The sequence below is a fragment of the Saccopteryx leptura genome, chromosome 13 (genome assembly GCF_036850995.1).
Source record: "Saccopteryx leptura isolate mSacLep1 chromosome 13, mSacLep1_pri_phased_curated, whole genome shotgun sequence".
NCBI lineage: Eukaryota > Metazoa > Chordata > Mammalia > Chiroptera > Emballonuridae > Saccopteryx > Saccopteryx leptura.
The window spans coordinates 17,290,816-17,306,232 of record NC_089515.1 but is presented as its reverse complement, the minus strand read 5'-3'; the positions used below and the strand labels follow the sequence as shown (position 1 = coordinate 17,306,232).

Below are 15,417 nucleotides of genomic sequence, written 5' to 3'. Positions count from 1 at the left end.
ATATTTTAAAGATTTTCTCTGTATCCATGTTGTCTAAAAATCTAATTTCTCCTTTTATTTTTTTTATTTAGTAAGGTGAAATAGTATGGTATAATGGGGATAATATCTACTATTTTTCTGGTAAAGCTGTACTTATGCATTCAGTACAGTGTCCTGCAACTAGTAAACTTAATAAGTGATAACTGCTATTATTATTTTCTTGGTCTTACTGTATATATTTATTTTATTGTGGGTAGTATAACTTTGGAGGAAATAAGTTAGTATAAAAAATTCACCAGAACCTTATGTAGATCTTTCCATTTAGTGTTCTTTTCACTCTCCGCATACCCAGTATTGTCTCCCCGCAGCCCCAGTGTAACTCCTCTGAGAGCAAAGACTGTGTTCTTCAACCTTTTTTCTCTCTTCAGTGTATTGTAGGATGTCTTGCAATGTAAATATGTGACAAATAATAACTGGTGGGTTGATATAGTTTAGAAGTCAGTTACCTCTCAAGTGATGGTTATAAGGGGTCTGAATAAAATAATTGGTTTTCTATTAGATGTTTGCAGCTATTCAGTATCAACATACCATTAGCTATATGAATCTTAGTGCAAGTACTAAGTAACTGTATGTTTTTAAATTTAGAATTAAATTCTTCTGCATACATTAGTTTTGACTTAAATAAAATTTATTTTATTTCCAATAACTATGGAGAATTTTGTGTATAATAGTAAGTTAAGAGTTTTATGTGATATAATTGAACATTACCCTTAATATTTAATGTTTAGAAAATTAGCATTGCTTAATTAATTTTTAAGCCACACAGTGGTAATATATAATTCTATTTTGTGAGTTGCCAAACACTATCAATAATTTCTCCTTAGGTTTTAATATTATCAAACAATCTTCTAAAGAAGCTTCCCCATGGTCTTGGAAACCTCAGGAAGTTAAGAGAGCTGGATCTAGAGGAGAACAAATTGGAGTCTTTGCCAAATGAAATAGCTTATCTTAAGGATTTACAGGTAAAACATTATCCTGGTAATTTTATAGTTATGTGATTAACGTTTTCAGGATGCATTCTAGATTGCACATTTATCTTAAGAATTTGATATAATTTTTGGACCAAATGGATTTTCTTACAGTATTAAGGCTGAATTTTATGTTCATTTAACCTATTTGCTTTTGTGTTCCTAACTAATATTTTTTGAAAGAAAAACTTAGTAATTCTTGTCCTGGCCAATGTAATTTCCCTGTTTATTACTGATTTAGTAGATGTATTTATTATTTTATATGTCAGTTGTTTAGAAATATATATGTAACCATTTTTTATTATATTGATATTTTAGAAGTTAGTCTTGACAAACAACCAGTTGACCACTCTTCCCAGAGGTATTGGTCACCTTACCAACCTCACACATTTAGGCCTTGGAGAGAACCTACTTACTCATCTTCCGGAGGAAATTGGTATGAATCTTTTTTTTTCTCTCTTTGTGTTTTTAAATAGTGTTTCAGATAATTATGACAAATGTACTATCCATTACTTGGTAGTTTTTATTTTTATTACACTTTTACATAGAACTATTAAATATCACAAAATTTGAAGTTTAAAATTTGGCAACACATGAAGCAACTTTACATTTTTATTTCTAGAATATTTATTCAACTGGCCTCATGCAATTGCTTGAGACATTTGCCTAGAAAGTATGAGTATCCTAAAGCAGTCTGAGATAAAAATATTTTAAGATTATCTAAGTTGATTTTTGGCTTACTGTCAAATATATACTCTTAGTGAAGGATTTATAATGCCTAATAAAAACCTTTCCACGTGAGAAATTTATTAGTAAGAGAGATTGTCACATTGTCTACAACAGAAACGATAGTAAACACTGACTATACAATCAACTTACCTCTGGAGTTTCAAAAAAAAAACAAACAACAACAAAACTCTCCAAGCTTGAAAACCAGCCATAAAGGAAGAGATTCTGGTTTAATTGGTATGAAGTGTGACCTGGATATTAGGGTTTTTAAAATCTCCCCAGTATTTGAATTGATGCAGCAGAGTTTGAGACCCACAGTTACAGAGAATTTTAAAAGAAAGTAAGAGCAAATGGGTATTTCAGTATATATAATGCCTAAGATAGCATCAAGTTATTGAGTTCTTTTTAGTAGTAGCTGATTTAAAAAAAAAAAAAATAATTGATTTGATTTTTTTAAAAGGTACACTGGAGAACCTGGAAGAACTGTATTTGAACGACAACCCCAACCTGCATAGCCTTCCTTTTGAGCTGGCCCTCTGCAGCAAACTTACAATCATGAGTATTGAGAACTGTCCGCTCAGTCACCTTCCACCTCAGATCGTTGCTGGGGGTCCTTCTTTCATCATTCAGTTCCTGAAGATGCAGGGTCCGTATCGTGCCATGGTCTGATACAAGTCTGCTGGTTTCACACACTGTTCACAAATAGACTGCCATTAATGTTTCATACCTATACGTATCTCTATCTATTTATGTAGATATTGATATATTTGGCAGATTTATAAAGACTGCATTATGTGTTTCTGCTAATAGAGGAATCATAGCCATTTAGATTTTTTTTAATTCTGTATAAAAGGCTTATATAAGTTTTCTTTGCTGAACTTGATGGATGTTTTTCCTTTGTGTAATATGATATGCCAGTTTGCTTAAAACATTTGTAAACAAATTATGAATTTATTAAATTTAAGGAGCAGGGGTAGTATATAGTTAGATATACTTTCTCTTAGCAAAAATAATGGGTAAACAATTTTGTTGCAACTTTTCATATACATTTTCCCCTTATCAGTTGTCAGTTCTTTATAGTATCATAGGCCCTGAAGGTAGAATTTTTCTTTAACTTATTTTGAAATTTGAGATTTAAATTTTATATATTGTTTACAGTCAGAGTAAATCACTGGATTTTTGTTGTTGTTGTTTTGATTTGCTCTGTTTTAATCAGTCAAATCTAGAGTTTATATCCTCTGATAAAGAATTTGTGCCAGCTGGTTTAACTATTAAAAGATATTTGCTTTTTGGAACAACTAGCAAGGTGAAAAGATACAGACAGAAATTTTAGAATTCCTTTAATTGTGATTCTCAGATCAGTTGTGAAGTAAAATATCTGAAGTGCGTCTTTGGATTAGGGGGAGGATATTGAGACCTTTTCTAGTATAAATATCTTTTCTTAAGTTTGGGGGAACAGAAACTTTCAGTGCAAAGAAGTTTTCATTCCTAAAACTTACAGGTCCACAAAAAATAACAATAATTTGGCAAAAAATACACGTAAACACACACACATTCTATATATGTATATATAATGCTATATAGATATGTATTTATTATATCATAAACTACAATAGGTAACTTTAAGGATTTCTCCCTAGCCTTGTACAATGAAAATGAATGTTTTTTCTTTGAACACTGCAATGTATGTATGTTTCAAGGTTATTTAACAGTGTACTATGGTTTTATATCTTGACTTGCCTTGTACATCTTTCAGTTCTGGAATAGCTGCGTCTAAGCACAATATCTTCACACTGTGCTGTATTGCTGCTGAACTAAATGCACTTTTCCCCACATGTGGGGCACTGGCTTCAAACAATTCAGTTCAGTACCATTGATTTTTATCTCATCTTTCCTTCTGGGTAGTTGTTAATGCAGTTATGAAAAAGAGGCACATTGCATAGAAGCCATTGATAGTTCAGTGGAAGTTCTGTAGGATGTGCATGTGCTATTTGATGTATTTTCTTTTGCTTTACTGCTTTAAGGCTGGCAGTCTTGTAAATGTGTGCCCCTTACACAGTACTCTTACTTTTGGTAGTGTCGGTCTAAGTCGATTTAATTTTTGAAGAGACTCAAAGAGCAAGTGCATTCTAGATATCATCCTAAAAAACACTTCAGATATAATGAATAACTATTATGTGTAATTACATGTTGCTGCTTGGATTTCTTTTTTTAAATTTCCATTTAGATGGGCATTGTGTTTAAAATAAATAAAACCTTTTTCTTTTTTATTTCCTCATATTTTTCTGAAGTGAGAAGCAGGGAGGCAGATAGACTCCTGCACGCGCCTAACTGGGATCTACCCAGCATGCCCACTAAGGGGTGATGCTCTGCCCATCTGAGGTGTTGCTCCAATGCGACCGGAGCCATTCTAGGACCTGAGGCAGAGGCCATGGAGCCATCCACAGTGCCCGGGCCAACTTTGCTCCAATGGAGCCTTGTCTGCGGGGAGGGGAAGAGAGAAAAAGAAAGAGAGGAGAGGGGGAAGGGTGGAGAAGCAGATAGGCACTTCTCCTGTGTGCCCTGGCCGGAAATTGAACCCGGGACTTCCACACACCCGGCTGACGCTCTACTGCTGAGCCAACCGGCCAGGGCCATAAAACCATATTTGAATTAAAGCCATCATTCAGATAGAAATTTGGAGTGTTGTTTTTGCTTTTCCTGGCGCTCAAAATCAGGACTGAGTTTGAGATGGAACCTGTATTCGTAATTGGCAAATTTTTAAGAAGCAACTAAGAAATGTAAGGCAGGTGAAGATATAAAACCCTAGAATGCTTAAATGTGCTGTAAAACTATTGTAGATGTCACTGGATTTTACCAAGTAATATCCTTTCTTCTCTTTTCCCATCTACTGTGGCTTTTCAGTTAAAATTTTGTTTATAAAAGGAATTTGTTTATTACAGCTCTACCAGGAGCTTGTGTGTTTGTGTGGTTTTTAAGTCTCATATGCAGGTGTGCTTATGTATTAAGATGATGGAACTTGAACTTTAAAGGGAGTAATCTAATGTCTTTTTTTTAATATGGTTATTGTTTCTTAAAAATGAAAATAGATATGGTTTTTAACATTTTGGTTCCCCTACCTTTCATTTATATTAGTCTATAGCAAATATAAAATGATCAAAATCTTACATGTAGAAGTGATGTTATAGACAAATAATACACAGCTGAGGAGTTAAACATTTTTTAAGAAATATAAAACATATGTCCTGGATATGGCTGCCACCTTGTAAAAGCCCATGAATTTCATTACTACTTCTGCTAAGAAACTAAAGTGGATTCTAACTGGGATATCCTTGTGAAATCAAAGTATTTAAATAGACTATAAGGGATCTTGTTGACTACCTGTGAGCTAACTGCAATAGGACTAATTGGCATGTCCAACATTTTTTTTCTATATTTATTTATTTATTATGCTTTATTTATTCATTTTAGAGAAGTGGGGGGGGGGCAAGGGCAGGGGGAGGAGCAGGACGCATCAATTCCCATATGTGCCTTGACCAGACAAGCCCAAGGTTTTGAACTGGCGACCTCAGTGTTCCAAGTTGACACTTTATCCACTGCACCACCACGGGTCAGGCAAAATTTTCTTTTTAAAGAAAATTTCTCTTTTAAAGAGATTAGGTTTAGTCTTTCCATGAGGCTCAGTCAAAATTCATTGCTCTAAGTTTTGCTTTTTTTTTCGTATACAGGATGCGGCAAAAGTAGGTTTACAGGTGTTCGTATGGAAAATAATACAAAAGATAATACAGAAATAAACTGTTTCCTGTACTCACAACTGTAAATCTACTTTTGCCTCACCCTGTTTAGTAGCAAAACATCAACAACTAGGTCAAATAGTCCTTTTGTGGTAGTTTAATGCTTTTTAAATCCCAGATGATTATTTCATACAGAAAGAAGGAGGAGGCTAAGTAATTTATGGACTTGATGGATACAAATGAAAGCAGTAGAAAATACAAACTCTTGGAGGAGAAAATACACACGAAACATTTATTTGTACTTGTATTAAAGGGTTGGTGATGCAATTGGAATGAGCTCTAAATATGTAATTGCATCTTTTTAATTTATCTTGTTGTAAAGTCTGAATCATTTAAAATGGATAAACTTATACATCACAAGTTATCTAGTCTTTCTCTGATACCTTTGTTACAACTTTTACTTTTCATCTTAATTATTGCTTGCAGATTGCAACTTGCAGAATTTGTAATTGTTTTATCAATAAGAATGGGTCATGATTAACATATTTAAATGGAACACTTTGAAATGGGAAGTGGGCACTACCAATCATCATAATGAGCCAACAACCATACATCCATACATCAGAACTTTCTCTGGAATACTAGGATATACGGTTACACTTGCAGGATTAAAATGACCATATTTCCCCATGTATAAGACGCTTCATGTATAAGATGCACTTTAATTTGGGGGCCTGAAATTTGAAAAAGAAATGTATTGCATAAAGTTATTGAACTCAAGTTTTATTCATCATAAAATTCACACAACTCCTCATAACTGTCAACATTCTCATCCATTATCTTGTCCTCATCTGTGTCTGATGATGAATCACTGACTTCAACAATGAGCACAAAAATAAGCATGAAAAAGCGAGAAATGCAAGCAAAAAAAATCTACAACCATTGTACAGACGCATCCAATTTTTAGACACCAAAGTTTTTGAAAAAAGTTGTGTGCATTTTATACATGGAGAAATATGGTAGATGAAAGCAAGTGGCACGATCTAAAAATAAGCAGATTAAATTTCCCCCCAAAATTTTTTTTTAAAGATTTTATTTATGCATTATAGAGAGGGGAGAGAGAAAGAGAGAGAGAGAGAGAGAGAGAGAGAGAGAAGGGGGAGGAGCAAGAAGCATCAACATCCAAAATTTCCAACTTTAAAATGAAGAACTTTTAGTGAAAGGTTTCCTTCTGCCTATCCTAGAGGATAAGGTAGTATACCAAATACTTTAGCTAAAACTTTTTTCTTGCTTTGTTCTTTTGGTTATTTGAGCCTTTAAGAACCAACTTGGGCAATTGGACAACATATGGCAATATTTGGATGATTATCAAATCTCTGAGAATTTGAATATACAGATACATTGATTTGGTATCTAAGGAAGTATCTTGACTGTTGTTAGATTAATAAAGTATGAGAATATTTTATAAAATAGCAATACTTTGTTATTGAATAGAATGCCTCCTAAACCTAGAAACATTAACTCTGAGGAAACCCGTGTGGGTTTATTTTAAACTTTGAAACATAAGTTAAAATATATGTATTTTGTTGAGGGGGGTTAACTTTTAAAGCTGCAGTTGATTGTTACTACCCTTATAAAAACTTGCTCTTTATATACAGTGTGTCCGTAAAGTCATGGTGCACTTTTGACCGGTCACAGGAAAGCAACAAAAGACAATAGAAATATGAAATCTGCACCAAATAAAAGGAAAACCCTCCCAGTTTCTGTAGGTTGATGTGGCAGCATGTGCGCATGCGCAGATGATGACGTAACAATGTATATACAGTGGAGCAGCCCATGGCCATGCCAGTCGAGATGTGGACAGTACAGAGGAAAGTTCAGTGTGTTCTGTGGCTCGCTAAATTCGAATCCGTGACCAAAGTGCAACGTGAATATTGGCGCGTTTATAACGAACAAAGCGCCACCACATAGGAATAACATTACTCGGTGGGATACGCAGTTGAAAGAAAGGAGCAGTTTGGTGGAGAAACCCCGTTCTGGTAGGCCATCAGTCAGTGACGAGTCTGTAGAGGCTCTACGGGATAGCTACCTAAGGAGCTCTAAAAAATCTGTGTATGAGCCCACATCGAACTGCACTGAATAGGTATGAAACTGGGAGAGTTTTCCTTTTATTTGATGCAGACTTCACATTTCTATTGTCTTTTGTTGCTTTCCTGTGACTGGTCAAAAGTGCACCATGACTTTACGGACACACTGTACTTGTTGATTATCCTGCTAACACAATACATTCTGAATATAAACTTTTTAATGTAAATACTTGTCAGTGTCAAGACTTCAGCTAGACAGTTTATTCGTGTTTCAGGTTTGGGACTTTTTAAAGCTTGGTAGGAGGAATAGTGTCCACTGCTGACAGTAGCACAGAGAAGGCTGTCACGTATAGATTTTGCAGATTGTACAGAGTACACTACCACCTGTTGGAGGATATATTCACATTGTAGATCTGTGTATTTATTATGAATGTTTTTCAGCAGATGGCAATACGGTGCTGCCTTCTAACAAAATCAGTATATTATGTTAAATTTCAGAGAGATGGAAATAGTCTTAAGAAAGGACTATTTCCTCCCTCAACTGAACAGGGTACTAGTGGGCTAATGGGGAGATTCAATCTTCCTGCAGATTTTTAGAGCTTCAGTCTAACAATCCTAATAACAACCGAAGAATATTTAAATGACATTATAAGCATTTTATATGGTACAGGTATGACTAAAAATTGTCCTACTTGGGAAACCTAATTAAGAGGTGCTTTATCAGTGACCATTATTTATATTTCATATGTTGTCTAATTTACCTCTTGTCATTACTGGTATTATTTACGTAGAGAATTTAACTTTCCACGGGTCTGATCAGCATTAATATACAAATCGCATTCACACTAGTTGTGAATACATGTATTTTGTGAATACCATTTTCTTTTCATGATTTTGTACAAATTATTTTTCAGTAAGTATTTATCTAGCTAGCACTTAAAACCTGGTGTCTACCACTAAAGTGAATGTGTATGGCTCATTAATATTTGCTTTTAATAGAATAGTATACTAATATATCATTTTTCTTTATTTAGTGGTTTTCTTACCTCAAAACGTATTTTATCAGAGTTCAGAATGCTGTCTTGTAATTGCTAAAGAAGAATAATGAATTATTTTGTATGATGAGTAGTGTCTTTTGATTATATTTTAATTTGCATGTTAGAACTTATTTTTAATTAGCTACATGACAATTTACATAGTACACAGATTACAAGGTGCAGGTAGACTCTACAAAAACAATACTATCTAAAAACAATATTTAACAATTTTGACTTTTCTTCTAGTAAAGGTTAAACTTCCCTGATGTTCAACAGGTTTTGTGCTGTGGTACATACTTAGATATTTTGGATTTGTTGATTTGAGGATAAAACAGCCTTCAGAAAATGTACTTTTAACCTGAATTGAATTGCTGATTATTTTGGCTATATAAAAATTATCTTAAATTTTCTAATCATTCTTTAGTAAGGTATTCCTTATAAATAATTATTTGTGAATGTTTTGCCATTGAGACTTGGAGACTTTTTCCAACGCTACATGTAACTAAAGTCGCACAGGAAATCTCTGCAGTGTCACTGAACCACAAAAACGTGGACCTGAGACTTCACTGTCATTTAATCTGAAAAACTTTAAAAGAACAAATGTCATGCAGAAGGTATAGGAAAATAGGCAACAATATATTTTATATGGTCAATAGTGACCTTCAATCTAGTTATATTATTTATATTTACTATTTATGAAGTCCAAAACTATGTTTTATTTTAGAGTATATAATGAGTATATTCTATAATGAAGACTGTCCTATAATGGAGACATTGAATTATTATAGGTGATTCCCCCGTTATCTTAGCCTTCATGAAGAAAATGCTGTGTAACCTTTTTGCCCTGCTGCTTAAGAAGTCTTGGTAACTAAAGGTTGAAATTGAATGCAGGATTCCTAGAAAAAGTTGTGATACTAACAACTATTTAAGTTGTATTTTTAAATGGTTCATAGGAACAAAAGTTATAAGGGTAAAGAAGACCTTACCCTGTGGGAAGGAACTATTTTACTGGCTAAAGAAAACTTATTAGGGAAGGTAACAAATATTAAACCTTTGCACAACTTGATTCATTTTCATCTTTTAACATTCTTTGATAACGTATTTTTTAAAAAATCACTCTGGCAACCTTGAGAAGAATGGGTTGAAGGGAATTAAGACTAGAAATCAAGCAACCAGATGGGAAGCTATTGGAGTAATCCAGGTGAGAGAGAACATGGCTTTGATGGGGTTGTGGCAGTGGGGATGGAAAGAATTATACATTTAAGGGGGTCTTAGGAAGAGGTCTTAGTAAGACATCATGACTGACTGGAAAAGGTAAGTTCGAGACTCAACGGTTACTCCCAGTATGATTTAACCTCTGGATGTAGATACTAAACTATGGAACTTGCAGCAGGACCAGGTTCTTTTAGTTGGGATGTAAGGGGAGGATATGTCCTAGTACCTGCAGGAGATCGATTGGAGATGGCAAGTAAGCAATTGGATACTTCAATTCAGTGCTTAGACAGCTATGTTGGGAAACATGATTCAGCATATAGGTTATAATTGAAGCAAGAATCTTTTGGGGGAGACTGGGTAGAACATGGGAGAGGATGGAATCCTGATCGACCTCAGTTTTTAACTTCTGCATAGTTTGAGAGGATCCTGCAGAGACTGAGAAGGAGCTATAATAGAAGTGGGAAGCAAAATATTTAGTCAATGTATAGCGAATTTTATTGAGTTCAGTCTTTCTAACCTGTCAGTATATTCTGCTTCAATATCATTTTACTACCAAACCTATGTTTCTAGGATCTGCACTATACAAAATGGTTGCCACTAGCCACATGTTGATTTTAAAATGTAATTAAAATTAAATAAAAACTTGAATTTCTCAGTAACACTAATCGCATCAGGTTCTCAGTAACCGTTTGTGGCTGGTGGTGACTTACATTAGTGCAGATGCAGAACATATGTGTCGTCCCAGAAAAGTCTGTGGCAGTGGTCTTAGTTGATATCCACGTTCTCCCTGCTTGCTTTTTGGCCTCGAAGCTGAGATAGAGATTACACTGAGTGTCAGGTTGGGCCTGTGCACAATTTTATTTCCCCAAAGAATTGGGTGGAGGGTGCCAGATCAGAATGGTTAGGTGCAGCTCTTACGGTCTTTCCAATTATCTTATATGATTGATTATATTCTTCACATTTGAGTCCCTTAAATCTTATCTCAAGAAATGCCAAAGACTTAACTTATTTTTCTTCATTTAAGCAAATTGTTTTGCTCTTTTCCATATTCTAATCAACTGGCTTACGGGGCCTTTCTTCCTTTTAGCCATTTAACTCTCCTTGTAGTTAATTTTTCTCCCTCCCTCCCTCCTTTTCTTTGTGTGTGTGTGTGTGTGAGAGAGAGAGAGAGAGAGAGGCAGACAGAAAGGGAGAGACAGATGAGAAGCATCAACTCTAGGTTGTGGCACAAGTTGTTCACTGACTGTTTCTCATATGTGCCTTGACGGGGGGGGGGGGGGGGGGGGGGGGGCTTCAGCCAAGCCAGTGACTCCTTGCTCCAGCCAGCGACCTTGGGCTTCAAGCCAGTGACCTTTTGGGATCAAGCCAGCAACCATGGAATCATGTTGATGATCGCACGCTCAAGGTGGCAACCCTGTGCTCAAGCTGGCAACCTTGGGACCTCAGTGTCCCAAGTCAACACTATCCATTGCTATGCCACCACCGGTCAGGCACTTTGTGGTTAATCTTATGGAATAGATTAGATTTCAGATGACTGAGCAAGACTACACATTTATTTTTAATTTATACTTGAGCAAGACTGGCTTAACTGGTCTAGATAAAGAACTTGATTTTCACGTTCTTAGCCCTGGCTAGCAAAAATCAGGCCTAGGAGGAGAATGTCCATATTTGCGAGGGACAGAATTCTAAAATGTACATACAAAAATTCTGACTTGGACAGAATACCATTATAAAATGTTTAAATTAAGTGATTAGATTATTGGATTTTAAGAAAAGATTATTGGCTCTTTAATAACATGTTAAATGATTAGACTATCAGCTCATACTTTAGTTTTTTACTGAGATTTTTAAAAAAACTGGTTAATATGTCCTTATAATTACAAGTACAGAGTTAGTATAAGATATGCTTGTATATTAACTTGTAATTATACTAACAGTATATATTCTATTACCTTCAAATTAGGCAATGTTTATGTCCAGATCTTTTTAAAGATATCACCTGATTAAATATATGGTTATTTTAATTTCCCTGTTGAGATTAGAGAGAGGAATCTAAATGCTTAGATTAAAAAATTTTTTATTGGTACCTTTGAAAACCAGTCAAAAACCCTAATTTTTTTAAACTTATTTTTTATTAATTTTAATGCAGTAACATTGATAAATCAGGGTACATATGTTCCAAGAAAATATCTCCATATTATTTTGACATTTGATTATGTTGCATATCCCTCACCCAAAGTCAAATTGTCTTCCGTCACCTTCTATCTAGTTTTCTTTGTGCCCCTCCCCTCCCTCCACCCCCTCTCTCTCCTTCCTCACTCCCTCCCCCCCTTACCCCCCCCCCATTACCATCACATTCTTGTTCATGTCTCTGAGTCTCATTTTTATGTCCCATCTATGTATGGGTTCATATAGTTCTTAGTTATTTCTGATTTACTTATTTCACTCCGTATAATGTTCTCAAGGTCCATCCATGTTATTGTAAATGATCCGATGTCGTCATTTCTTATGGCTGAGTAGTATTCCATAGTATATATGTACCAAAGCTTTTTAATCCACTCGTCCACTGACGGACACTTGGGCTGTTTCCAGATCTTCGCTATTGTGAACAATGCTGCCATAAACACGGGGGTGCATTTCTCCTTTTGGAGCAGTTCTATGGTGTTCTTAGGGTATATTCCTAAAAGTGGGATAGCTGGGTCAAAAGGCAAGAAAACCTAATTTTAATGTTACTTATATCATAGAGAGTTTTAATGCACACTGTTTAAGCATCTCAAAGTCCAAACTTGCTAAGAAAAAAATAGTATTCTGAATGCTTGGAATTAGCCTTTTAGTTTCTGAAGTGTGAAGATACCCATATGTGCATGTGAGTGTGTATGAATATGAATGGAGAGAGTCAAAGCATAATGGTGAAAACAAAGGTAGTGAACTTCATGTTTTAACTGAGACAGGCGACTGATTTGTTAAAAAGTTCCTGGTTTTTACTGATTTTGGAGGTTTATTATGTTTTGCTAAATTGTTACAGATAATATGCCTTTTAACTACCACTACTTAGTGCAAAGCAATGTTTATCATACATTTTGTCAAACACACTCTCGACAAGTTTTTGCACAGTCTAATGGATTTCACACCTATTTGAGTAATCAACTTCTAAAAAGTTAAGAATAGCTGATTTCAGAGTTCAATTTTTCTAACCTCCAAAGTACCTCCTGTTACTGCTTGATAATGGCCATCCCGAGGCATTGCGAATATTGATTGCCCTTAAAAAATACTGATAAAGTTTGGTGTCTGGAGAATAAAATACTAATATGAAGAGTTCTGGATGAGCCTGGGTTTTGAGTGATTACCATTTCCTTTTAAAAAGTTTGGTGATTTCCTTTTTTACTTCTCTGAACATCAGCTTAGATGCAAATAATCTGCACATTTTGGCCTTTGATGTCAACTTCAAAAGAGCACTGTACAGTCAAGAATTTTTTAAACCCCTACTTTATTTGGGTTGCAGATGAAAACTAAAAGCAAAATTCTTCTAGTTTTCTGCTTTTGTACTGTAACAACTTATTCTGTTAACTTTTCCCAGGGCATAAGTAATCTTATTGCATTCATTAGGTGTTATTGTAGGTGAGATATCTAGTGATAAGTTTTTTATATACATATATACATACATATACACTTATGCATATCTTCATGGAGGTTACATTTCGTCAGCTTTTCCAACATATTTGAATGCTGTGTAGTAAATACCAGCTTTTTAAAATATACAATTCTAAAATATACAGACAATTCTTCCAAGTTCTAAGTTCAAGAGTTTATTTATACCTAAGAGTCTTGGCAGTTATATCACAACTTTTATATAATTTGTCAAGAGTGAATTTTAAAACACTTTGGATTACTGGAATGGGCATGGGCTATGCATTTTATTGAGGATTGTAAAGGACTCAGATTACTGCTGAACCTTCAAAAACTTGACAACCTTGGTAATAATTTTTTCCCACTTTTTGGGTTTTGGTAATGTTTAGTTTTAGGTGTTTTTTTGTTTTGTTTTGTTTTTTTAAGGATCAGTTGTGTATTATTTTAAGTAACTAAGCTAATTTCATTTTCCCTTGCTGTTCCTTTGGTTTTTCTGTAGATCAGAGTTTATTACCTATTTTCAAGATGAGGGGATATGCAGGAAAAGTGAATGAGGTGCACTGTGCAGTATCATGGCAGCAGTGAATGAGAGCCTGGGTCTTCGGACTCCTTAGGACCCTTGCTGCTCCACAGCACTGCCTCCCTGTCTGAACCGCAGTGCTTCCACTGCTCTGACCCCAACGTGCTAACTGGGTGACAGCTGGGAAGTGGCATCTTCATTTAAATAGGCTAATCAGGCTCTGGCTGGTTGTCTCAGTGGATAGAGCGTTGGCCCAGTGTGCAGAACGTCTCAGGTTCGATCCTCAGGGCACACATGGGAAGCAACCAGCTGCTTTTCTTCCCCTCCCTCTTCCCCTCTCACAGCCAGTGGCTCGATTGTTTCAAGTGGTGGCTCTGGGCACTGAGGATACCTTGGTTGACTTGAGCATCATCCCCAGACAGGGGTTGCCAGGTGGATCCAGTCAGGGTGCATGTCGGAGTCTGTCTCTATCTCCCCTCCTCTCACTTAAACAAACAAACAAGCTAACCAAGTGAAAGCCAAATCAAAACTTGTTCTCCATTAATCTATAAATTGGGGCCATGGCCATTTGGTTCTGTGAGTGTTGGCCCAGCGTGTGGAAGTCCTGGGTTCAATTCCAGGCCAGGGTACACAGGAGAAGCGCCCATCTGCTTCTCCACTCTTCTTCCCCTTCTCCTTTCTCTCTATCTCTATCTTCCCTTCTCGCAGCTAAGGCTCCATTGGAGCAAAGCTGGCCCAGGTGCTGAGGATGGGTCCATGGCCTCTGCCTCAGCTGCTGGAATGGCTCCGATTGCAATGGAGCAACTGGCCCAAATGGACAGAGCATCAAACCCTAGGCATGCTGGGTGGATCCCAGTCAGGCACATGTGGGAGTCTGTCTGTCTGACTCTCTGCTTCTCACTTCAGAAAAATACAAAAAATCTACAAATTGGAATACCCATATATTGTAACAACCATAAATCTGAACAATTTAGATTGAATTCCCTACTTTTTTTCTTCTTATCCTTTTAAATCAAATGCAAGATATAAGCCACAAACTGCTAGACTTTAGTCTATAATATATAATTTATATAATTAACTGCTAATTTTTGTGTAGTCCTTTGTCTTGATTATGGGTGAAATATGTAATAGAATTTTTGTTTTGGACAAAGTCAAGGGTTGGTGACTTTAGAGTTAGGGGTTCAAAGAAATCACATGGACCATTTGTCAGAGATTTGAGGTAATAGGGCAAAACTACTGTTCCCAAAATTGGAGGGAGAGACAGGTACAGAGAATCACGATCACCAGAGCAGAAACCCATGAGCGTAAACCTCCATGGAAACCAGGGCCAGGGTAGGAAGCCTGGACCATGATTGATGGATTGTTGATGACTGTGAACCAGTCTCAAAGTTAAAAACTGGTGGTCCAGTCTACAGGGACCCCACACTTTTTTTTTTTTTTTTAGTTTTTATCTTCAGGAGC

At 35.8% G+C, this 15,417-nt stretch overlaps 1 protein-coding gene across 3 annotated transcripts in view; it reads left to right on the top strand.

The window, feature by feature from the left end:
- Nucleotides 1-4,685, top strand: part of SHOC2 (SHOC2 leucine rich repeat scaffold protein) — an 87,398-nt gene extending 82,713 nt beyond the window's left edge. For all 3 annotated transcript variants that reach the window (XM_066354765.1, XM_066354766.1, XM_066354764.1), the window contains exons 7-9: nt 864-1,001; nt 1,326-1,443; nt 2,197-4,685. In XM_066354765.1, coding sequence (XP_066210862.1) covers nt 864-1,001; nt 1,326-1,443; nt 2,197-2,405 — 465 coding nt within the window. In that variant the 3' untranslated portion in view covers nt 2,406-4,685. The remainder of the gene's footprint in view (nt 1-863; nt 1,002-1,325; nt 1,444-2,196) is intronic.
- The last annotated feature ends 10,732 nt before the right edge of the window (nt 4,686-15,417 follow it).